This window comes from Pelobates fuscus, chromosome 2, assembly GCF_036172605.1.
Source record: "Pelobates fuscus isolate aPelFus1 chromosome 2, aPelFus1.pri, whole genome shotgun sequence".
Taxonomy (NCBI): domain Eukaryota; kingdom Metazoa; phylum Chordata; class Amphibia; order Anura; family Pelobatidae; genus Pelobates; species Pelobates fuscus.
The window spans coordinates 7,461,276-7,486,629 of NC_086318.1; the positions used below are offsets into that span (position 1 = coordinate 7,461,276).

At 44.2% G+C, this 25,354-nt stretch overlaps 1 protein-coding gene across 1 annotated transcript; it reads left to right on the forward strand.

The window, feature by feature from the left end:
• The first annotated feature begins 570 nt into the window (after nucleotides 1-570).
• On the forward strand, nucleotides 571-2,634 carry LOC134586401 (E3 ubiquitin-protein ligase TRIM39-like). Its single transcript, XM_063441902.1, has 2 exons — nucleotides 571-1,669; nucleotides 1,958-2,634. The coding sequence occupies exons 1-2, from the start codon at nucleotides 603-605 to the stop codon at nucleotides 2,478-2,480; spliced, it is 1,590 nt and encodes a 529-aa protein (XP_063297972.1). The 5' UTR covers nucleotides 571-602; the 3' UTR covers nucleotides 2,481-2,634.
• Nucleotides 2,635-25,354: the final 22,720 nt, after the last annotated feature.

The window sequence follows — 25,354 nt, forward strand, 5'->3', positions numbered from 1 at the left end:
CTGTGGCGGTTTGAGTGCGCGCGCGGCTCTTGCCGCTTATGCGCATTCGGAGCTGACACACACACAGTAACACTCACTAACACATTTACTGACACTCACTAGCAGACACACTAACAGACACACACAAACTAACACACACACAGTAACACACTCACTGACACACAAACTAACACACTCATTAACAGACACACACACAGTAACACACTCACTGACACACACACACTAACAACTCATTAACAGACACACACACACACACACAGTAACACACTCACTGACACATACACACTCATATTTTTTTTTTTTTTTTAGCTTTTCTAGTTACATTAGTACAATTCCATTGTACAGCGCTACGGAATGTGATGGCGCTATATAAATAATATAATAATAATAATATACCCTCTGAATATTGTGTTATAGAAAAGATAGATCATTAGGAACTCTCAGGATTAACAGTCAGGAAGTTAAATCCTCTGATACAAACTGTCCGCACCCTGATTGTGAAATGTGGTAAAACCAGTCCCACTGATTTCTGGGTTCAATGTCCAACTGATTTCTGATAAAAGACAAACTTTCAGTTTCGTCTCTTGTTGCTGCTTTCAGTGATGGCGTCTGATGATCTAAGAGACGAGCTGGTCTGCTGTATCTGTACGAACATTTATACAGATCCTGTAACCCTGACATGTGGACATAGCTACTGCTGGGTCTGTATCAAAAGAACATGGGACAACCAGGAGGAGAGGGAATATTCCTGTCCTGAATGCAGACACAGGTTTAGGGTAATACCGAAGCTTAAAAGAAACCTGAGAATGTGTAACATAGTGGAGAGTTTTCTATCTACTCACCCAGAGCAGGAGGAGGTTGGGATCTCCTGTACTTATTGTGTTCACTCTCCTGTACCTGCTGTTAAAACATGTCTTCTGTGTGAAGCTTCTCTGTGTGAAGTCCACCTGAGGGTCCACAGCCAGTCAGCAGAACATGTCCTAACTGAGCCCACCACTTCACTGGGGAACAGGAAATGCTCAGTCCACAAGGAAATCCTGAAATATTACTGCTCTGAGGATGCTGCCTGTATCTGTGTGTCCTGCAGGCTGGACGGAGAGCACAGGGGACACGCGGTGGAGACTCTGAATGTGGCCTCTGAGAAGAAGAAGGAGAAACTGAGAAATATTCTACAGAAACTGACCTCAAGGAGAGAGGAGGCTGAGAAAAGAGTCCAGAGCCTGCAGGAGCTCAGGAGAGAAGTGTCAGATAAACCAGCTGGGTTAACAGAGGAAGTCACTGCCCTGATTGGGGGCATCAAGGAACAGCTGGAAGCTCTAGAGAAGCGAGTCCTGAGTGAGATCTCCAGGCAGGAAGAGCAGGTCTCACTCCGAGTCTCAGATCTAATCCGGCAGATGGAAATAAAGAAGGAGGATTTGTCCAGGAAGATGGGTCACATTGAGGAGCTGTGTAACATGACGGATCCTGTAACTGTCTTACAAGTACGGGAATCAGACAGCGCTGACTATTGTGATACTGAGGAGGGAGATAATGAGGACAGAGAGAGAGATGATAACAAGGTCCGTGCTGCAGGGGATCTGGATGTGGGTCTGATCTCAGCGACCTTACACTCAGGATTAGCTGGGATTGTGACCGGAATAAAGAGACAGCTCCATGTACCGGCTAATATGTTACTGGGTGTAAACACGGCTTCAGACATGGAACTGGATGTAAACACGGCTTCAGACATGTTACCGGGTGTAAACACGGCTTCAGACATGTTACCGGCCGTAAACACGGCTTCAGACATGTTACCGGACGTAAACATGACTTCAGACATGTTAGTGGATGTAAACACGGCTTCAGACATGTTACTGGGTGTAAACACGGCTTCAGACATGTTAGTGGGTATAAACACGGCTTCAGACATGTTAGTGGGTATAAACACGGCTTCAGACATGTTACTGGGTGTAAACAGGGCTTCAGACATGTTACTGGATGTAAACACGGCTGCTAATACTGCAACTGTATCGGGTGATATGAAAACTGTATCCTGGCATAGATATATGAAGCAGAGAAGACCAAAAACACCAGAGAGATTTGAGCATTATCAGGTTCTAAGCTCCACGAGTTTCTCCTCTGGGCGACATTACTGGGAAGTGGAGCGCAGTGAATCAGGGGGATGGAGGGTAGGGATGGCCTATCCCAGTATAGCCAGGGAAGGACTTCAGGAAGTGATTGGATGGAATAACAAGTCCTGGGGTTTGGAGGGGTATTATAATCAGTATATTGTAATACATGACAGTAAGAAAACCTTGTTACCTCACCCCGTTTCCAGCCGGAGATTGCGGATAGTCCTGGACTACGAGGCCGGGCGGATGTCCTTTTATGAGCTGTGTGACCCCATCAGACACTTACACACCTTCACTGCCACCTTCACTGAGCCGCTTCATGCTATATTCGGGGTATGTGGGGGCAATGCCTGGCTGAGAATTTATTGAATGATTTATTAATCTAATTAAAGTGATTTAACTGGAAATCCCGGAGTGGGAATCACGAGACGGTAATACTGATCTGGGTGTGGGCGGAGCATCACAACAGGGTTAGCCCCACCCACTTAAACTGGGTATAGGCGGAGCCTGTTACTAAGCAACATCTGCTCTGTGTGTGATTGTGGGTGAATTTATCTGACATTAAAGCAGAATTACTCAATACAGACAAACATCTCTATAATTAAAGGACCACTATAGTGCCAGGAAGACATACTCGTTTTCCTGGCACTATAGTATTAATAGGTCCCCCCCACCCTCATGGCCCCTCTCCCGCCGGGCTCTAGGGGGAGGAAGGGGTTAAATCCTTACCTTTCTCCAGCGCCGGGGACTCTCGAGCCGCCCACACATTCAGTCAGTCCATAGGAAAGCATTCTCAATGCTTTCCTATGGACGTCCAGCGTCCTCTCACTGTGGAAATCAATGAGACAGCCACTAGAGGCTGGATTAACCCTCAGTGTAAACATAGCTGTTTCAAAGAAGCTGCTATGTTTACAGCAGACAGGGTTAAACATAGCTGGACCTGGCACCCAGACCACTTCAGCTTATAGTGGTCCTTTAAACTATAGTCACAGCTTGTATCCTGCATGTTAGAGATTGTTTTTAATTCACTGATTAAATCCGTGTGTGTGTGAGTTTGTGTTGTCTGATTGTGATGTGAGTTATAGTTTGTTGCATCTGCATGTCAGCTACAGGCAGCCTCTGGTGCTGGTATCTGTTCTGGACTTCAACTCTCATCATGTGTTTTATGCCTGCACTGTGTGTGTCATAATGTGTGTTAGTGTGTGTGTCATAATGTGTGTTGGTGTGTGTCACCTTGTCAGTGTGTGTCATTATGTGTGTTAGTGTGTGTGTCATTATGTATGTTAGTGTGTGTCACCTTGTCAGTGTGTGTCTTTATGTGTGTCAGTGTATGTCATTATGTGTGTTGGTGTGTGTCACCTTGTCAGTGTGTGTCATTATGTGTGTTAGTGTGTGTGTCATTATGTGTGTTAGTGTGTGTCACCTTGTCAGTGTGTGTCTTTATGTGTGTCAGTGTGTGTCATTATGTGTGTTAGTGTGTGTCACCTTGTCAGTGTGTGTCTTTATGTGTGTCAGTGTGTGTCATTATGTGTGTTAGTGTGTGTCACCTTGTCAGTGTGTGTCTTTATGTGTGTCAGTGTGTGTCATTATGTGTGTTAGTGTGTGTCACCTTGTCAGTGTGTGTCTTTATGTGTGTCAGTGTGTGTCATCATGTGTGTTAGTGTGTGTCACCTTGTCAGTGTGTGTCATTATGTATACTGGCTGATTATTATTGTATATTAGCTGACTGAGGTAATGGGAGTTATAATAATTAATGTAATTCCCCAGGTTTATGCCGGGCTCTTTGTATGATATTGAAAAGTAGAAATAGCATGTTTTGCTTGATGGGCTTTACTGAAATGGTGTTTGTAATGTGAGGAATGCTCATAATTATTATTATTATTTTATTATTTATATAGCGCCATCAGATTCCGTAGCGCTGTACAAAGGGATGAAAAGATAATGAAATTTACCCAATAAACCCATGTAAATATAGAAAATGATCTGAGAAAATGGGCCGGGAGTTTGAATTTTGTAAACTAGACGCCATTTATGGCGCACACTGCGAGTTCATTATTTCTCTAAATACCTTCCGTAGCTTTAAGAATATTAAATATATATATGTCACCGGATCTGTTTATCTTCAGTTTGCTGAATAATTTCTGGGTCAATCAGAACAATCTGAGAATTTCAAATAAAATCTTTATTGAGAACGTACTGCGTCACTTTGTGATCTTTATTCTAATCAATGGAATAAGTTAAAAAACTGCAAATCAGTAAAATCCCACTGTTTGCTATTCAGTTAGTGCTGAATCTGTCTGCATACGGATAGTTTTCAGAAATTAACGAGACTCGTGAACAATGTTCCCTCTAATTATTATTAGTCCTGCTCTATTTGTGTTTCCTGTTACAGTATGTTCGGCTACCAATGATAGATCGCCCCGACACGGCCGTTAGAATGTTAGCATAGAATATCGTCAGTGTAAGTGCTGTTTGTGCGTGAAAAATGCAAAAAACTTCACTTTTACTGGCGATATCATCGTTGTGATACATTTTACTGTTTTGAAACAATAATATTTGTGTTCAGCGAAGTCTCCCGAGTAGAACAGTACCCCCCATGTACAGGTTTTATGGTGTCTTGGGCAATTGCTGCCTCTCGAGTTTATCTCCACTAAGGTAATCTAACCAGGAAATACCAGGACCGGGTGTCTGACAGCCAGCGGGGGGAATCAAGGTTTAATAAAAATGCAAATTTTTATTGAAATCTGCGCTTTTTTCAGTTTTACAAAAAAAGAAAACACTTCACACATAAAGCACCTCAAAGCCAACTTTTTAAAGGTGTTTGAAGAGTTCCTTTAACATCACACTTTCCATTATCCGAATGATCATTACAGTAAAATAGATAAATCAGATTCCTCTCACTAGGAATGCAGTGATCCACCTGCACAGCTACCTGTACAATGGAGTATTACTTACTGCAGCGCTGTTCTGGTAAAAAATATTACATAAATATATGTGTAGAATTAATATATGTGTATATATATATATATATATATATATATATATTTTTTTTTTTTACATATTTTTATTTATATATAGGTATCTATATAGTGATATATACGTATATATTTATGTATATAGATATATATATATATACATATATATATATATATATATATATATATATATATATATATATATTATTTCGTTCTACGTGTATTTTGATCGGTGATTTTGTCGGTAATTTAGCAATTGATAAGCAGAGAGTTAGGTGCCCTAGGGGCTCTGGACACATACTGACACATTATTGATGTCGGCACCTAACTCTCTGCTTATCAATTGCTAAATTACCGACATCAAGTTCATTCATGTCCAGCATCTCAGGAGTGCATATTGGAAACTCTTAACACTAATTTTGTGTACTCTGTACATACTTTATTTCTCTTTCTTTTTCCTTTATTATGTTTATGGGGGGAGATTGATAAGACCAGGCATTTTATTAAGGGGTGCCCTCGAAGGCACAAGACTCAGGAATCTTTATTCTATATGCCTTCCTCTGTCACTGTCTGTATATTTTCTGTTACCTAGGCAACCTGTTCAAAACTGTTTGCAAACCCTCTCTTTATACTTTGACCTATTATTTAGATGCAGCTAGCACTTAGGCAACTTGTGTGACTTTTAACCGGTTAACTGCTGCCTGTCAGCAGTCCTTCACAGGTGAGCTACTACTTTGTGCTCCGCTGTGGTCAAGCATAAGATAACATCATTCAGTGCAAGCAGCCGTTGTTACACTAGAATATACTGCTAGGTATCTTGCAGAAAAAACGGAGCCAGGTCAGCAACCCCTTATTTTACACTTTACTGCTTGACAGCAACCTTTATTTATTATCAATACGCTGCTATGATCTAGGCAGCTTTTGTGATATTTAACTGGCTAATTGCCGTCTGTCAGAAATCTGTCTGAGCTGAACCATTATCTTTGATCTTTCTGAGGTTAAGCACCATAGAACATTATCAATTATTGTATGTGGAGCTAACCCATGTCGCTAGTTGTACTATCATGTAGGGACTTACTTATCCATAAATCTTTTAACTATTGACAGCACTGGTTTAGCAGTCGTCTTATCTCCCCCCTCTTGTTACAGCTATTAGTGATATATAATACAGTATCACTTCTATTACTTGGGAATACCCTGATGTTATATTATAGCAAAACAGTATTGCTTCAGCATTAGTGTTATTATGTATACACTTTTACAGCTTGTATAAGTAGTCACAGAGTTTTACTCGCTGTATAGTCTCCACCCACTCCTGCTGTTCATATAATTATTTTTCTTTAATATATTTTTATTTTAGATTTATTTATTAAAAGTTACTTTTTAAGCCTATAATCTTCTCAGTAAATCATACACAGGTAGAATGGCATTTTTTTTCTTTTTTTGTTTATTCTCTATGATATTCACCATTTAGGGGTTACCCCCCTTTTTTGTGCCTTCTACCTTGTGATATCTAAATTTTGGCCCTAGGTTAATTCTTTTCATTTTCTTCTTATTAAATCATTATTTCATAATCTTTCAACTTCTTCTGCAATCCATATTGTGTTCAGACCAAAATTTTATAAAAATATTATAAACTTAAAAATTCATCTCCTTTTCTCCTTTTCTTTCCCTTTCACCCCCCCCTTACTTTCTTTTCAAATTTGTGCACACAACATTGTATCCAATCTACTTAATTATATTACGTCTTGTATATTTCTACTTTCTATTATCAAAATCCTCCATAGCCACATATAATATCTCACATATCAATTAGTGAAAATATAATATTTCTCCCTTATTAGTTAATTTAACATATTAATTCTCCATCTTATCTTTACAAATTATTTTTATATCATATTAAATTATATATCCCCTGTTACGGACCGTTTCAGCATAAAAGGGGAAAAATCCGTTTAGGCGATAATCCCCTTTTCACAAAAAGGCACAGCTACTGTAAAAGCACCAAAACTCCCGAATTGGATATAGGTGAATGCACCAAACTCCCGAACTGCATACAAGGGAATAAGGTAGCACTCCAAACTCCCGAACTGGAACCTCACGAATTGCTGCTAGCAGACGAACAGGAAAAGCTCCCAAGCGGCTTACACTCCTGGCAGTCAGTCCCTATCAGCATACAGTGAATCCCCCCAAGAACGAGACAAGGCTCAGTGTTGAAGGTCAAGCAGTGGTCTGTTTATTCAGGGCTACCTGCCCCTGTATTTATGCAGGTCTCCCACCTGGTGGACACTCCCCTAGGGGACCAGATGGAAGACTGAAACAGCAGACAGACATGTATCATTTTCATACACACAGCCACAATACTTTCCCACAATGCATCTTGGTTTCCTCCTCCCTGCCCTGGAGATAATTAATGAAGTAATTCAATTATCTCCTAAAACAAAGGCCAGACTCCATTATGCACATGGTGACACAGAAACAGACTATCACTTTAAAATACATACAGACACATTTTATACATAAAACACAGACATGTAACATATCCCCAGATAGCTCAGGTCTGGGTGCACATTATTAGGTGAATGGCACCCAGACCACACAAATACATTTTAATTGCCATGGAGCCAAAGTCTTTAATTATACGAACAGGCTCCATGGCAGGCTATCTGGGTTACTACAGTTCACATAAAACATAAACTACCGAATTTCCCTGCATTCACCAAATCCATACGAATGAGAACCAGGGGCTGGAGGTTCAGCGGTACCTGCACGTAAAAGTGTCCGATTTTGGTGCATGAAAGCCGGGCAGAAAAGTGTTGGCTGCCCGGGGAGCTCCAGAACAGCGCCACCTAGCGGCCGCTAAGTGTAACAGCGGCCACACAGTTAACAGGCAATTAACCGCAGCTTCAGGGAGGTAAATTAGGGATTATTCTAGCCCTAGTGACTGAATAATCTAAATTTTATTAACGACAGGAGGCGAATATTTGCTTAATCTTTCTTTACTGAACCTCCCAGCAGCAAAGAAATAGTTAACAGTAGTATAAACAATTCAACCAATCAGAGTGTACATCAGTATTATATGGCATTATGAAGCTCCTCCCAATTCCTCTTTCTTGCTGTAGCCGACAGTATTGAGTATCAACCGTGTAAACTGAAACTGAAACTGGAAACTGGAACTGAGGAGTAATTCGAGGTCCTGATGCAGTCAACCATGTAAACCTTGAATGGGTTGGTGAATCCATATGTTACAAATAAGCGGTAGGATTCTTCACACTAAAGGAGGAAAAGAGAAAATCATGAGAGTATAGGTTCTCATACTAGTTGATTGCAAGTTTATAGCACGTATCGTAGGGATTGACAGATAGTTTCAATGTATTTAATGGAAATGATGTGAAGTATATAAAATTATTGTTAGAGTGATGAAGTGTAAACCTGACAGTTGACAGATGATGAGTGAATGTGTGTGAGACATCTCGATTAGGAGGAGATAGTGACTTACCTCAGGGTGGGTCGACTTGTACTGGAGACAAGGGTGGGAAAATATTCGCCTCCTGTCGTTAATAAAATTTAGATTATTCAGTCACTAGGGCTAGAATAATCCCTAATTTTATGGCAAGACAGGAGGCTTCATATTTGCTGTTTTAACGCTCCTGTATAATGGACGATGCAGCATGTGGCCTAGGTTTGAAGTAGAATGTCCGAAGGTGGATTCTCTGGACCAGTCTGCCGATGATAAGATGTCTGAGAGGGAGCTACCTGCACGAAAGGCTGAGGATGCAGCTGCTCCTCTGACTGAGTGCGCACCAAAGGAGGGTTCAATGTTAGCTTGGGTTAGTATCCATCTGATCCACCGTGCAATTGTGGGGTTGGATACTGGTTTATGTGGCTTGACATAAGACACGAGAAGGGGTCCTGTAGGGGGACGCAGAGGGGTTGTGGCAGCTATATAGTGCCTTAAGCAGAGCGCCACACAGAGAGACTGTCTACTGGGAAAGTAGGGGTAGAATACAGAGGAAGAGTTGGTCTTAGTTCGCCTAGTGATGCGAAATGTAACGCCCTCCGGCGAGAAAACTATAGCATGGAAGTCGAATGCTTTAATGTCGGAGACCCTACGGAAGGATACTAAACATAGGAGTAAGGCTATTTTGGCAGAGAGTTGACGTAAGGTCAAGTTCTCATTAGAGGGCCAAGATTCTAGGAAGGAAAAGACCTGCGCGACATCCCAGAAATTGGAATATTTAGGCAGAGGGGGTCTGGCTAGCCTGATCCCACGTAATAATCTACAATAGGATTGTGAGCCGCGGATATGGCTGATCTAAAGACATTAATTGATCTATAGGACCTGCCTTGATCGAATAAGGTAGACAGGAAATTAAGGATTATCGTCAAAGGAGCTGAAAAGGGATCGGTGTCCCTTTCCAGACACCAGCTGGCCCATGCTCGCCATGCAGCGAGGTAAGCTCGTCTAGTGCCTGGGGCCCAGGAGTCCCATAGGAGCGCCTGAGCTGTCTCCGAAAGTCCTGAGACATTCCAGGATCCCCTGAAATGGTCCAGGCTACAAGTTGGAGTCGTCCTTGAAGGGCGAGCGGGTGACAATGCCCTGCTGGATTCTTGAGAATGTCGGGAAATCGGGGAAGTAAGATTGGGTACTTCGCTGACATTTCTAACAAGGTTGGGAACCAAGTCTGGGCTCTCCATAACGGAGTGATAATGACTATTGTCACTGCTAGGGCTTGGACCCGATAAAGGGTGCGTTGGATCATGGAGAAAGGCGGGAACGCATAGGCTCCTGTCTCCGGCCAGGGATGTAGGAAGGCATCGACTGCCCAGGATTGGGGATCTGGAAGCCAGCTGATAAAGGCTTCGGTCTGGCGATTCAGTCACGATGCGAACAAGTCCAGAGTGAGGGGCCCGCGAAGACAAAGAATTTGATAGAATAAGCGGGGATCCAATTGCCAGTCGCTCACATCTCTCCAATGGCGGGAGAACCAGTCTGCGACTAAGTTGTCCGTGCCCGGAAGGTATTCCGCCCTGATGGATAAATTTCGTTCTAGGCAGAACTGGTAGAGTTCCTTGGTAAGGTCTGATAATAGTTTGGACCTGGAACCTCCTAGCCGATTCACATAACGCACTGCAGAGACGTTGTCCATGCGCAGTACTAGTGAACAATTGAAACAATCTTTTGCGAAACTTTGAATCGCAAAAGATCCTGCGATCAATTCTAGACAATTGATGTGCAGAGCTCGTTCTGAGGGGGACCATAGACCCCCGGTGGACTTGTCGGCGCACGTGGCGCCCCATCCCAGGAGACTGGCATCGGATTCCAGAATGAAATCCGGTTGCGATCCGAAAATGGCTTTGCCATTCCAGGCTTCCATGTTGTGAAGCCACCAGTGAAGTTCTATCCGAACTTCGTCTGTCAGGAAAATGTACTGATCGTAGGAAGTGGATTGGTGTAGATAGTGTGTTTTGAGCCGTTGCATGGCTCGGTAGTGTAAGGGTCCCGGATAAATGGCCTGGATAGAGGCGGACAAAAGGCCTATTGTATGGGCCAGATCGCGTAGGCGAATCTGGTGGGCTGACAGTAGTTTGCAAATCTCTTTCTTTATAGATTTTTTATTTTTTTTCATTCTTTATTTTTGAGTGCATAAGTAGACAAAACAGCTCACTTTGCCACAATAGCATTTGCAAGCATCAACATAGCACATTGTTATTACAATGATGGCGTTTGAGCGATGCACATTTTTATGTATAAATGTAAAAATAGAACATGAGTTAACATCGGTTGCCTTTTACAATTAAAGTGACTATCTTAATCTGCGCTAAATCAGCAGCATGGCTAAGTCATAAGAGCCGTGGCATGAAATTATTAGAAAGAAAAACAAAAATAAAAGCATAAAGGGGAACAAATAGCAACGCTTATCTGTGTTAGACTAGTTACTTTAGTGACGCTAAAATAGTAGCAGTGTGCTAATGCGCTTTGCCTTGTGGTCGTAGTCGGCCTGTGTGTGAGGTTTACACAGTGTGTCGCTCTTGTGGGAGTTATTGGAAAGCTGCGCATTTTAGGTAATTTTTCTTTGATTGAGGCAGTTGTAAGGACGGTACATAAGGAAGATAAGGGAGTGTTGTTAAGTAAACAGACATCGCTGTCGTGATCGTAGTGTACCCTTATAAACTCCAGCAGGCTCCAACCTCATTGTATAATAATAATAGTAGATGGAAAACAAGCTGGTTATCAACTGAGAGAGAAATATTAAGTGTCGAAGAACAATACCTTTAAACATAGTAATACGTTTTGAAATGTGTTGCATTTCACAGCCTGAATATACTTGTCAAGCTTAGCCTTATCAGGGATGTGCTACAAAGCCTAACTGGCTAGTCTAAAAATTAGTAGAGTGAAGGCCGGGTTAACCTAGTGCACGTTATATGTCTCTATGAGTTTATATTAGCGAGATCAGGCTTGCTATTCATGAGTGTGCTACCAGAATATGCGTATGCAAACATCAGGGTGTTTCAGGCTATATTCTTTATAGATTTTACCTTCATGGAGGGGAGTTGCAGGATCGCCTGTACGGAATCTATTAGGAATCCGAGAAATTGGACCTTTTGAGAAGGTTCAAGGGACGATTTCTGAAAATTGATCACAAACCCTAGGTTTTGGAGCAAGGCTGTCGTCATGTTCGTGTGTTTGTGCAAGAGGTCTGAATCTTGAGCCATTATCAGGATGTCGTCCAAATATATGATGGACCGAATCCCTTGAGATCGGAGTAACGCCATTACTGGTTTCATCAGTTTGGTGAAACACCATGGTGCGGAACAAAGGCCGAACGGGAGGCATGTGAATTGGCAGATTTCGTCCTGCCAGAGAAATTGGAGAAAGGCTCGGTGATTGCGAGCAATGGGGACTGTGAGATAAGCGTCTTTGAGATCGAATCTGGAGAACCAATCTCCCACGCAAAGGAGGTCCCTGAGAAGATGGATGCCTTCCATCTTGAAGTGGCGGTACCTGACGGAACGATTCAGGTCCTTCAAGCTGAAGATCGGATGCAGGTCTCCAGTTTTTTTGTGGACCAAAAATATGTTGCTGATAAATGTTTGAGGAAAGGGGGATTTCTCTATCGCCCCTTTTTGTCAGAGTTTGTGCAATTCTGTTTGCAGTGTCAGATTGTCTGATGTGGACATCTGTAGTGGTGTAGGAGGTGTGTCCTGGAAGGGAGTATTGAGAAAGTCTATAGTGAACCCTTGGACTGTGTGTAGGACCCATAGGTCTTGTGACAGTAACTCCCACTGTGGGAAAAAATGGGTTAGTCTGCCTGCAATAGGTGTGTTTAAAAAAGGAAGGTTGATTACCTTGAGCAGTTCGTCCGCATAGGGAGGCAGAACCACGTCCCCGGATGGATCCTCTGCTATTGAATAACTGCCTGTGATATGGTCGGGGTTGTCCCGATTGCCAATAGCTCTCTGTTGGGCGAGGCCTGTAGCCTGTGAAGGCAGCTCTGCTGTTCGTTCGGCCTCTAAAACGTCCAGCTCTCCCAGAAAAACGAGTTGACTGGGAGCGGAAAACCCTGCGTAGGGATGATTGGGCCTTATTGAGTGTGGTAAATACAGCCACATGTTTGGAGAGATCCTTCATAAATGAGTCTCCAAATAATAATCCATTTGCCTCTGGTCCCAGTTCTCGGGAACTCAGATCGGCTAGTTTAGCATCTAGCTTGTATAGTGCCGCCCTGCGTCTCTCAGTGGACATAGCCACGTTTGCGTTGCCCAGAAGACCTAAGGCTCTCTGGGCCCATTCTCTAACTGTATTGGGGTCAAACTCCCCACTGGTTAAGGCTTCGTCAGCCAGAATGAAGATTTGGACAATTGGACCAGATATGTCCAACAGTTTATCTTGGGCTGTCTTGAGGCCCTGTTCAATTCCCTTGCGGGGATCCTTCCCAGTCTTAGTGAGGAAGGTTACAAGTAACGGGTCGAACTCTGGTGTGAGAGCTACTTTATTTGGAATGGTAGGTCGAGGGCACTCGGCCCTGAGTTTTGCCCTGATTTCTTTATCAAGTGGTTTGCGTAACCACATCTTACAGAAGTTAGCGATATGGTCCGGTGGGGACCATTCGGCTGATCGTGGATGCCTGATGATTCTGGGATCAAAAAAGGGGACACCCGAAGCATCCAGAAGGATGTCTGATTCGGTTCCCTTCTGTGTAGTTGCTTTAGTGTCATTATCTTTTGGAATAAGGAAGGTCTCCTTGCCAAATTCCGATGGGGTATCCCCTAGCGCATTCGCCGAGGGGTCCTCATCGGAATAGCCAAGGTAGTAGTCCTCAACTTTATCGCCCGTGTGGAATGCAGAGCCCTCTAGGGGATCGGAGGTTACGTGGGCGGGTTGGGAGACAGACAATTTCAGGGATTTGGCAGGAGCCTTGCCCTTACCAGCAGACCTACTATCCCCTTTCCAGGGGCGTTTGCGTGAGGTTTCTTGATCTGAGGGCTGGGAGTCCTCGGAATCAGAAAGCAAGTGTGTGGTAGGGTTGACTTCGGTAGAAGTCCTGTGCTGGAAGGCTGCTAACGCCTTGGGAATAGATTCGGCAATAGTAGACACCAGCCAAGCTCTAAGTTCTTGTTAAATTGCTGGCTCGGTATTATCAGACATGGTTGTCTTGTAAGGAAATTTGACCAATAGTCAAAGCTAAGAAAATATACTATATGATGGGGTTCACCCAAAGTATTAAATAGATTGTTTTAAATTGGGGGTCACCCAAATATTAGCGCAAAAGAATGTGTAAAGGGCGGCACAATAGTGGATAGTGGGGTTACCACTAAGATATACAAGTGGGATGTACCACTATAATAATAGTAAGTGGGGTTCACCACTAATAGTAATTAGACAGATGGTTATGTCTAAACATAAAATAAGTGTTCACTTTAAGCACTGATCAATAGGTTTGGGGGTCACCCTTGTATGGCGGTGTTAAGACACCTATATTATAAATTATGAGACGGATTATAGAAGTGGGGGTCACCCACAGTAAATACTCATGCACAGAGCAATAAAATTAGAAGGTGGGGTCACACAAGGCCTCTTTATTAATAATAAACAGCAGGTATAATGTTTTTTGAAACCTGTTAGGAGAAAAAGATAAACTAAATGACAAACTGTAAAAAGGGTAATGGCACTTTAAAAGTGCTAGTAAATAAATGTTGTACTTACCGGATCCGGCGATAGAGGGTGCAAGCGCGCCGAGAGATCGAGGTGACCGCGCAGAAAATGGCCGCCGCTAGTAAGAAGGCGGGAGGAAACGCGTCTAGTAAGTGACAGACGCGGGAGGGCGGGAATCCAAAAAGGGCGCGAACTGACTGAGCCGCGGACTCCTGGGAAATGGAGTCCGCGGCAGCTACTGACTGAAATGGCAAAACCTAGCCACGGTGTTTAAACGGAGAAAAAACACAGCGGTTTGGAAAAACAAGCCAGAGAACAGTGATAAGCAGCAGTAAATCGCGGAAAAATCCGTGATTGAAGAGAGAACGATGTCGAAATAAAACTAGAAATACTAATGACAAGTAACCAGATAGACAATGGGTATTTAATGTGAGGAGAAATACCAAATGAACATATGATATAGAAACGAAACTAAAAGTAGTCAAATAATATTAAAGGCACAAGGAAAGTATGAAAATGTATTAAATGTATGGTAGTCAAATAATATTAAAGGTACAAGGAAAGTATGAAAATGTATTAAATGTATAAAGTTATAGCAGTATAATTGGAATAGACTCACCTGGGAGGCAAGCAGCAAAGAAAGAGGAATTGGGAGGAGCTTCATAATGCCATATAATACTGATGTACACTCTGATTGGTTGAATTGTTTATACTACTGTTAACTATTTCTTTGCTGCTGGGAGGTTCAGTAAAGAAAGATTAAGCAAATATGAAGCCTCCTGTCTTGCCATAAAATTGGCAGCACACTCCAGCTTCTGGGTGGCCAATTAACAACGCCGGCCGGCTTCCCACGGCTCTGGGGAGTTTGGTGAACGGCTGTTTGTTCGGTAGATGAACAAACATGAAATCTACCGAACTGCTGTGCAGAAAGGGAGAAATAAATCCTTCTGCACGGTAAAATTAACCCTTTAGCTGCCGGTCCATAGTCCAGAGGCAGCAGGCGGGCAACCAGGCTCCTCCAATACAATGTGGCGAGATTGGTTTCGTCACATCCCCTTTCAAACTCCGCCTTGTGTATTTATATTTCATAGAAAATCTCACATTTTTAACTTATCAATTATTTCATATCACATATCAGATATAACAATCAGCTCTCTTGTTAACCCATCTCTGACCCATTTAAACAATTATTTTACCATCATTTCCCCCCCGTGCATTATTGTCATAATTAACCATCACTAAACCGATTAAATCCTCACACTAAGGAGGAAGAGGGGGTAAAAAAAAAATAAAAAAAAAATAAAAAGTTTCTTCTTTCCCCTTTCTCTCTCGTTAAACCTCTTGCATTCTTCTCTCCTTATATTTTGTTATTTAAATTGCTGAATTGTCCAATCTTCTAATTCTTTTGGATTCAAAAAGACTTTTCTCGTATGGTTCCAGTTTATTGTAATAGCCTTGCCTGGTCCCCAGCGATATCCAATATTTCTTTCTTTCAGTGGTTTCAACGCTTCAAAATATTTTTTTCTTTCCGCTCTTCCTGCTCTGGATAGGTCTTGATATATCTGGATATCTTTGAATTTATCATCTTCTGAGAATTTTTTGTTTCTTATTGCATTAATTATTTGCTGCTTAAAAATCAGGGAATGAAGAGTGCCAATCGTATCTCTAGGAAGGCGTTCTAGATTTTTAATTCTGTATATGTTTTCCATACACGCTGCCGAAACTTGGAGTTGTAAATTTAGTGCTGCAAACAGACCAATTAAATAGTCTTTCATTTTATCGTGAGAAATAGCTTCTGGGATATTTGTTATCCTTATATTTTTAGCTCTCATTCTTTCTTCCATCAGATTTAATCGATCTTCTAAATTTTCTATTTCCGCCTTCATCTTACTTTGTTCTTCTGGGATTAAATTATAATGATTAACTATTTGCTCTTGATTTTCTTCAACTTTAACAATCTTTCTGTCGATTTCTTCCATTCGTTTTGTCATTTGAGCAGTACTATTTTCCAATTCTTTCTTACAAATGTCAGTTTGGTTATCTAGACTTATCTTTATAAAGTCTTGGAAATTAGTTATCGAACTTCTTTTATCTTCCAATGTTGATTCGTCTAGAAAAGATAAATCTCCACTTTGCTTATTATGTAGTGAGAAAAAATTCGAAGCACGTTTTTCGTTTTGCATTTTGCTCTTGCATTTCTATTTCTTCTTAGATAACAAAAAAATCTGAGACGACATTGGCAGGGCTATTCACTTGTGTGATCTGTCATGAATTGTCATTTGAATGTTAATTTGAACTGTGGGGCACAAGAACTTGAATCTGACAATTTTTATTTTATCAGAGAACTTGTTCGGGATACAGAAAGGAAAAAAGGGAGGGTAAGCGGTTAAGGTACATTGATCTTATTCACATCTTATACATTCAAGAGCAAACTGGTTATTCATTCTCGTGGGAGTTTTTCCGCTGCCCTTGTGCCTTCGGTCTAGTACCATGTCAGGGTTGTCTTTCTCTCCTAAACCTGGGTTTGGTCCGGGGTATGGGAAGGGGGAAACCTGGGGACAGGCTACGGTAGGAGAAGAAGAACGGGGGAAATAGACGTCGGAAGCCCCTCATCTCCCTTTGTCTCCTTCTTAGTTAGCACGCTGTGTGCGGTCACCGGGTCTATTCCCTTATCTAACTACTTAACTATGTACAATGTGGGTGTTTGTTCCGTTATGCCCTGTAGATTGTTTAACCTCAGCTTGGTATACCTCAATGTTGGCTGTTGTACCATGGTGTTCGGAGTCGTTGTCTCTCTGCGTCAGAGCAGTTAGGTCTTAGGAGTGGTACTATTCATCCTTCGTGTATATATATATATGTGATATATGTTATTGTTCTAACACGACCCCCTCCTCCTCCTTCCTCAGATACGCCTCCCATATGTTCCTGGCTTCCACTATGTGGTGTGGGGGGTGTAGCCGCTGGCAGGTTTTTGTTTCATATGCTAGGTTTAGGGAGATCTGTTGGAGAACGCTAGATCTCTCTGGTGGCTGTTGTTGTTTCCACCCTCTGGCTATTAATAAGTTGGCAGCAATCAAAATATGATATGTTAGGTCGGCATGTGCTTTTGGGAATGTGTTAATCGAGATGAAGAGTAGGGCATTTTCTGGTCTCAGGTTGGTTCTCGTGACCAGTGCCCCTTGTATCACCCCCTCAACTGCCTTCCAGTATCCTCTGATGGCCGAGCAGGCCCACCAGATGTGGAGCATTGTGCCCTACTCTATTAAACATCTCCAGCAAAGTCTCAAGGTGTTGGGATATATGGTCACTAGTCTAGTCGGTACCAAGTACAACCTATATTGTATCTTGCGCATTAGCTCTAGGTGGGATGCGCATCTGGATCTACCTTTATGGGCTATGAAGGCTTGGTTCCATTGTTCTTCTGAGAAGACTGTACTCAAATCCTTATGCCATGCCTCCCAGGTGTGCGGTTCCAAAAATGGCTGCCATATACACGTCCACTGATAGGAGACGCGGAAGGTATTAAACTGATCAGAACAATACTAAACTCACCACTCCTATCTGGTGGCACATTAGCTTGCCCACGCAGTGCCCCAAATTTCAAGTAAGAGGACCGACCAAGCATCTTCTTCCATCTCCCTGTTACAGAAATCACTGCCATATCCATAGAAATTGTAGAGAATATCCAGGATAGTTTTACAGGGCCAAATCATGTCGCCTGTTGAAAGAGGTGACCTTGCTCGGGTCCCAGGTGTGCGGTTCCTAAAATGGCTGCCATATACACGTCCACTGATAGGAGACGCAGAAGGTATTAAACTGATCAGAACAATACTAAACTCACCACTCCTATCTGGTGGCACATTAGCTTGCCCGCGCAGTGCCCCAATTTTCAAGTAAGAGGACCGACCAAGCATCTTCTTCCATCTCCCTGTTACAGAAATCACTGCCATATCCATAGAAATTGTAGAGAATATCCAGGATAGTTTTACAGGGCCAAATCATGTCGCCTGTTGAAAGAGGTGACCTTGCTCGGGTCCCAGGTGTGCCGTTCCTAAAATGGCTGCCATATACACGTCCACTGATAGGAGACGCAGAAGGTATTAAACTGATCAGAACAATACTAAACTCACCACTCCTATCTGGTGGCACATTAGCTTGCCCGCGCAGTGCCCCAATTTTCAAGTAAGAGGACCGACCAAGCATCTTCTTCCATCTCCCTGTTACAGAAATCACTGCCATATCCATAGAAATTGTACAGAATATCCAGGATAGTTTTACAGGGCCAAATCTTGTCGCCTGTTGAAAGAGGTGACCTTGCTCGGGTCCCAGGTGTGCGGTTCCTAAAATGGCTGCCATATACACGTCCACTGATAGGAGACGCGGAAGGTATTAAACTGATCAGAACAATACTAAACTCACCACTCCAAGTGCTGTTATTTATTTACATTTTTTTGGGTGAGGCTTTACAGGACAGAGTGCTTCTCCACGGGACATGTTAACTCACGGGCAGCTGGATCATCAAGGAACAAGAGCAGCTTGAACGGTTTCCCAATAGCTTGCATTTAAAAACCAAAACACATTTTTCACTGTTATAGATTGAATAGCAGTTAGTTGTCTCCAAGTGTCTGTGTGTCAGGCCTGCTCATCTGCCCACAGTCATGTGTCTGTCAAGGACATGTTTGAGCGTAAGAAGCCAATATCAGAAAGTCACCCCCTTGCCCGGCGTCTGACAGCTGGCTTGTCTGTACTATTAGCCCGCCAGCTTTTACCATACAAGCTGGTGGAGTCTGAGGTGTTCAAATAATTTGTAGCTATTGGGACACCACAGTGGAAGGTACCCGGCCGAAATTTCTTTTCACAAAAGGCAATCCCCAACCTGTACTCGATTGTGCAAAAGGAAGTAATGGCATGTCTGGCACACAGTGTTGGGGCAAGGGTCCATCTGACCACTGATACCTGGTCTGCAAAGCATGGTCAGGGCAGGTATATCACCTACACTGCGCATTGGGTAAACCTGCTGACGGCTGCCAAGCATGGAATGCATGGCTCTGCAGAGGAGTTGGTGACACCGCCACGACTTGCAGGCAGGCCTGCTGCCACCTCCTCTACTCCTCCTACTCCATCCTCTTCCATAACCTCCTCGGCTGAAACGTCTTGCTCCACATCAACGGCACCCCCCCAGCTCCCAAGGTACTAATCCACATCCTGGATACGGCAGTGTCACGCCGTCTTGGGTTTGACTTGCTTGAAAGCAGAGAGTCACACCGGACAAGCACTCCTGTCTGCCCTGAACGCACAGGTGGAAAAGTGGCTGACTCCGCAGCAACTGGATATCGGCAAAGTGGTTTGTGACAACGGAACAAATTTGTTAGCGGCATTGAAGTTGGGCAAGTTGACACATGTGCCGTGCATGGCACATGTGTGTAATCTGATCGTACAACGCTTTGTGCATAAGTACACAGGCTTACAGGACGTCCTTCTTGTCTCTGTACTTAACTGCCAACAGCTCCTCTTGGCGCAGAGCTGAGGTCTCCCCCTTCGTAGCCGGGTGCGTGCAAGTTGTCCTGGGAAACCTGTGCTGTTCTTTTTAATTGTGCCGCAAGCTACTGTATCAAAACAGTACAGTAGCTTGAACAAAGGGACACTTGTATAAAAATTGTCAGTATACAAGTGGTACCCTTTGTTCATCAGGGGGAATATCAGGTCCCAGACAATCTTGCCACTGGTTCCCATATGTTCTGAGCAACCTGGAGGGTCAAGGTGGCTATCCTTTCCCTCGTACACCCGGAAGGCCTGAGTATACCCAGTCTCGCTATCACAGAGCTTATACATCTTTACACCATACCTAGAGGAAGGAACATACTGCTTGAATCCCAGCCTTCCCTTCATCAGGGATTCATCCACGCATATATTCCTTCCAGGTGTATAAGCCTCTGCAAACCTGGCAAACCCAGCAAAGTGGGTAATCAGGGGGCGGATTTTATACAGCCTGTCAAACTGGGGATGCTCCCTAGGGGGACACAGGCTGTTGTCGCTGAAGTGCACGAAATGCAGAATCATTTCATACCTCTTCCTCGACATACATTGGGAGTAAATGGGGGTAGAGCAGATGGGGCTACTGCTCCAGTAGGAGCGGATGGAGGGCTTCTTTATGATGCCCATCAGCATAGTCAATGCCCAGAATCTTTTAAATTCTGGCACAGTGTGTATCTTTGCCAAAAAAGAGTCCGGATTTGTAGCTCGGAATTGATGGGCATATAAATTAGTTTGGGCGACAATGTTCCCCAATACAGGGATCCTTAGGACAGGTGTCAATCCATATCTGCCAAGTGACCCTATGTAGGAGGAACAGTCACTATTCTGCTCTGTATGAGGAGGAGGAACGGGAAATGAGTAGCTCGGCATCCAACCTTGTGCAAATGGGGTCTTTCATGCTGTCGTGCCTGTTGAGGGACCCTCGTATAAAAAGGCTGAAGGAGAACGACCTGTACTGGGTGTCCACGCTACTAGACCCCCGGTATAAGCAGACAGTGGCGGAAATGTTACCGAATTACAAGTCGGAAAGGATGCAGCATTTGCAAAATAAATTAAAAAGTATGCTTTACACAGCGTATAAGGGTGATGTCACAGCACAACGGGAATCTAACAGGGGAAGAGGTGAAAGTCATCCTCCTCCCACGACCACGCCATATCTGCCAAGTGACCCTATGTAGGGGGAACAGTCTCTATTCTGCTCTGTGTCAGTGTTTATCATGGTCTCTGAGGACAGGTGTCAATCCATACCTGCCAAGTGACCCTATGTAGGGGGAACAGTCTCTATTCTGCTCTGTGTCAGTGTGTATCATGGTCTCTGAGGACAGGTGTCAATCCATATCTGCCAAGTGACCCTATGTAGGGGGAACAGTCTCTATTCTGCTCTGTGTCAGTGTGTATCATGTCTCTGAGGACAGGTGTCAATCCATATCTGCCAAGTGACCCTATGTAGGGGGAACAGTCCCTATTCTGCTCTGTGTCCGTGTGCATCAGGGGCTCTGAGGACAGGTGTCAATCCATATGTCAAGGTGTCAATATGTCATATGTCAGGTGTCAATCCATATCCATTGTGATTTAGGAATGTTAGGTGATTTCTGCCCTTTATGGATTAAAACCAGACTCTACATCAACTGTGTAATTTTCCATGGGAGTTTTGCCATGGATCCCCCTCCGGCATGCCACAGTCCAGGTGTTAGTCCCCTTGAAACAACGTTTCCATCACTTTTGTGGCCAGAAAGAGTCCCTGTTGGTTCAATTCGCCTGCCCATTGAAGTCAATGGCGGTTCGCCCGGTTCGCCGGTTCGCGAACATTTGAGGAAGTTCGCGTTCGCCGTTCGCGAACCGAAAATTTCGGGTTCGCAACATCACTACTACTGTTACACAAGATATGAGTTGCACTGGTGTGACACTGTGTCCTTGCAGGCCCTGAAACGCACACGTGTGAAGGAAACTGACTGCTATTATTTCACAGTCAAATTTCTATTTGTTTTTTTAATGTACACTACTGTTACACCAGATATGAGTTGCACTGGTGTGACACTGTGCCCTGGCAGGCCCTGAAACACACACGTGTGAAGGAAACTGACTGCTATTATATTATAGTCAAAAAAGTATTTTTTTTTTAAATGCAAGCTATTGTGACACCAGATATGAGTGGTGGCACTGGGCAAGTGGGTACAGTATACGCTGTGGGCCTGACACACACACTGGCAGGCAGGCAACTGCAATTAGATTACACAGGAAAAAAAAAAAGCAGACTGATGTTCTAGCCCTAAAAATGGCTTTTTGGGGTGCTGTCCTTACAGCAGAGATCAGATGAGTCCTTCAGGACTGTAGTGGGCACTTAATACACTAGCCTAGCTATCGATTTCCCTATTAAATCAGCAGCAGCTACACTGTCCCTCCTCTCACTAAGAATGCAGCTTTCGAATGAATCTAAAATGGATGCTGTCCAGGAGGTGGGAGGGTCTGGGAGGGAGGGTCTGCTGCTGATTGGCTGGAATGTGTCTGCTGACTGTGAGGTACAGGGTCAAAGTTTACTCAATGATGACGAATAGGGGGCGGACTGAACATCGCATATGTTCGCCCGCCGTGGCGAACGCGAACAAGCTATGTTCGCCAGGAACTATTTGCCAGCGAACTATTCGGGACATCTTACTGAGCGCTTAATATGTCTGAAAAGCGCTCAGATCCCACGAACACAGTCATATTGCCATGGGGTTTAAGAATTTTCACGAACCGTTCGGCATACTCTGTCCAGAATCAGCTCTATGGGTTTTAGTCCTCAGGGTCGATTTGATCCGTGAGTTTAGAAGTAACGAACGCCTCCGCATTTGTGTGAATCCAAACAAAAGGATGGAAGTCTGGAAGTCCCAGCGGTGTTCGTGTGATACTGTGGCCGAAAATAGTTCTATGCGGTCGACCACCAAACACTGCTGGGCGTTCGTCAGTTTAAGATGGCGACTACCCAGCCTACCGTTCTGGAGATGGAAGTGGCTGTGGTTAACCACAGTGTTAAAGAGGTCAAAAAGGTTAACAAGCAGCACACGGCCCGCCATTCGGTAGTTAGTTCGTTTCAGTGAATGAAACCAGGGAAATAGACAAACACACGTGAGCTCACAAACAGAAAAAAACAATCTTTAGGTTGTAATCCAGAGGCAGGGAGGTTTGTCACACAGTACAATATAAAACACTCCCACATAAACAGTGAAATCCCTCCTCTCTATCCTGGAGATAATTGGGTAAAGTGGCCGCAGTAAACTTAATTATCTCCAGGTTGAGAAAATATTTCCATTTTACAAAGGTAACAAAATACATTAAAATACATAACTTATATATATATATTTTTTTTAATTCTTTATTTTAGTTGTGCGCAGAAATAACAAGTAACCTCAATGCGCCACGACAGCGGCATCAGGGTAAAACAGCAAACAGTTGTATTACAGGTTGTGGCACAGATTAGTCAGGCACATTTTTTTTTAAAAGGGTATCATTAGTACAACAGATTGGTGACTCGTTTTGTTAAGTAGGTTAGTAGAAGGCGTATGTCAGGAAAGATTATTCAGAGGAGTGACAAAGTAGTGAGTAAACAGTTTCGTTAACAAACATTTAAAACACTCTGGAAAGGCCTTCAGAGAGGTCCTACAGCTATAGACCGATAGATAAGCCTAAATTCAGTATGCATAAGGCTCAATAAACAGTTTAGCGAAGTTATAGCCAACTAACAATTAATACACGTTACAGTGGTATTCGGGTGGATCATACAGTTGTGGTCTTACAGTTAGGCCTATGTTCCGTGTATGTTAGTCTGATAAATGCAGATTGGCACTGCAGAGCATCTATGTCTATACCAGAGGGTGATAGCGAGATATGAGTAGAGCGACAGCAGAGCATGTCAAGTAAAGGCATAAAGCTTAAGCTGAATAGATGCTGTGATTCACGCTGAGCATTCACAGATAGTGTGAGATTGTACATTTTATGGTGCGTTGTTGATGTACAGTACATAGGCAATGTGTGTATGCGAATGTAAAGGCTTTGTTTGCAGCGTAAGGTGTATGGCCCATCAGGCATGAGTTAACAATGACATTTTATAGATATATGGACGTGTGGTAATGGGGAGTGTGAGAGAAGTTACGTACAATGCATGAGTGGTGAGGTCAGGCTAAGTAATTTATCGTGAGGGACTGTACATATGATTAATGCAAAATGCCAAAAGTCACAGGAGAGTGGCAAGTCCTCAACGGGTGTATATAGCTGCTAAGGGCGGCCTGAGATGAATGACTCATCTGCTGGTACGAGTGTCCCGTTCAGCCGACTCCCTCCAAAGGTATTTCACAGCCCCGTCTGGATGAAAGGACCTCTGCTCTCCCTATTTGCACTTTCCATGTGCGGTGTGGAACCGGGGAAGATTGTGACCTCCAAGGGTTGTCAGGTTTGTGTGCCAGGCTGCTTAAGGAGAGCGCTTCAGGAGGTTTTTGCCCCTGCTGTGGGCGTCTGGAGCTCCGTGGTCGAGGTGCATAGTAGCGTCCATGCTGCTGGTTTCCCGGTTGTAATCCTATGCCAAGTGCGTGGATGGTGTTGCTGGCATACGGGTCCTTATGTGGATCGCCAGAGGTATCGTGTGCGTGGGAGCCTTCACTAATGCCCGAGCGGCGTGGGTTTCTGGGTCCCGATCCCGCTCCGGCCCAGGTCTGTGGGAACATTTCCTGGGTACCGACGTGGCTTGCCGTTGTGGCCCTGGAATGACGCTTGGGGTCTTGCTGGTGTGGGGATTTGTGCTAGGTCTTAAGGCGGCCTGCCTGGTTGTCTCGCTCCATTATGAGCGGGGGCGGGTGTGTGCACCCAGTTCGTTTGGCCTCGTGGCCTGCCATGCCGGCATTCAATGTCTGCACGGCCGCCTGGAAGGCCAGAGATGGGTGCTCATAGTGGCGTCGGCGGGTGGTTGGCCTAATCCACGAGGCCACTAGTTGTGCTGCTCGCTGGTAGGTCACCCCCCTGTCCAAAAGTGTTGTGCAGAGTTTCAGGCATAGCTGATCTAGGACTTCCAGAGGATGGGATGGGGTAGAGCTGGCCTCTTTCTTTTTCCTTGGTCCTAGCTGGTCGGCCATTTTGGCTGGGCCTTAGGTGCTTCGTGGGATTGCGAGTAGTGTGGTCGGTATAGCTTGCTCGCAGTTTTAGTGTGCTTGGTTCAGTCGCGTGGTTGTGCCGGGATATCCCTCACCGGCCAGGGGGGTGAACGGGGTCTTGGGGATTGCAGCGTTTTCCGCTGAGCCGCTAGCGGGGAGGTCAGCCGCCTCTCCCGCGCCTGCACCCATTGGTAGGCCGCAACCCTATCTCTGCGTCAGGTCGCCTCTCCGAGTCCGGCGATCCGGCAAATTGAGCCTCGGGGGTCTCACCGCTTCTCTGCTGTGTCGTTTCGGTGGGCTCGGTGGAGTATTTTGAGGTATACGTAGTTTGATCGCCGGTTCTCGCACGGAGCTCTGGCTTAGTGCGACCAGTCTGTTCGGCGGTTAGGCCCCGCCCCCCATACATAACTTATATTTCACCGAACGGAACCCCCACATTCAACATATCCCCAG

Excerpts from the sequence above, each read along its gene's own strand:
- LOC134586401 (XM_063441902.1), top strand. The coding sequence starts at position 603 with ATGGCGTCTGATGATCTAAGAGACGAGCTGGTCTGCTGTATCTGTACG. Across the intron at positions 1,670-1,957 it reads CTCCATGTACCGGCTAATAT|GGCTTCAGACATGTTACTGG; the intron begins GTTACTGGGTGT and ends GGGTGTAAACAG.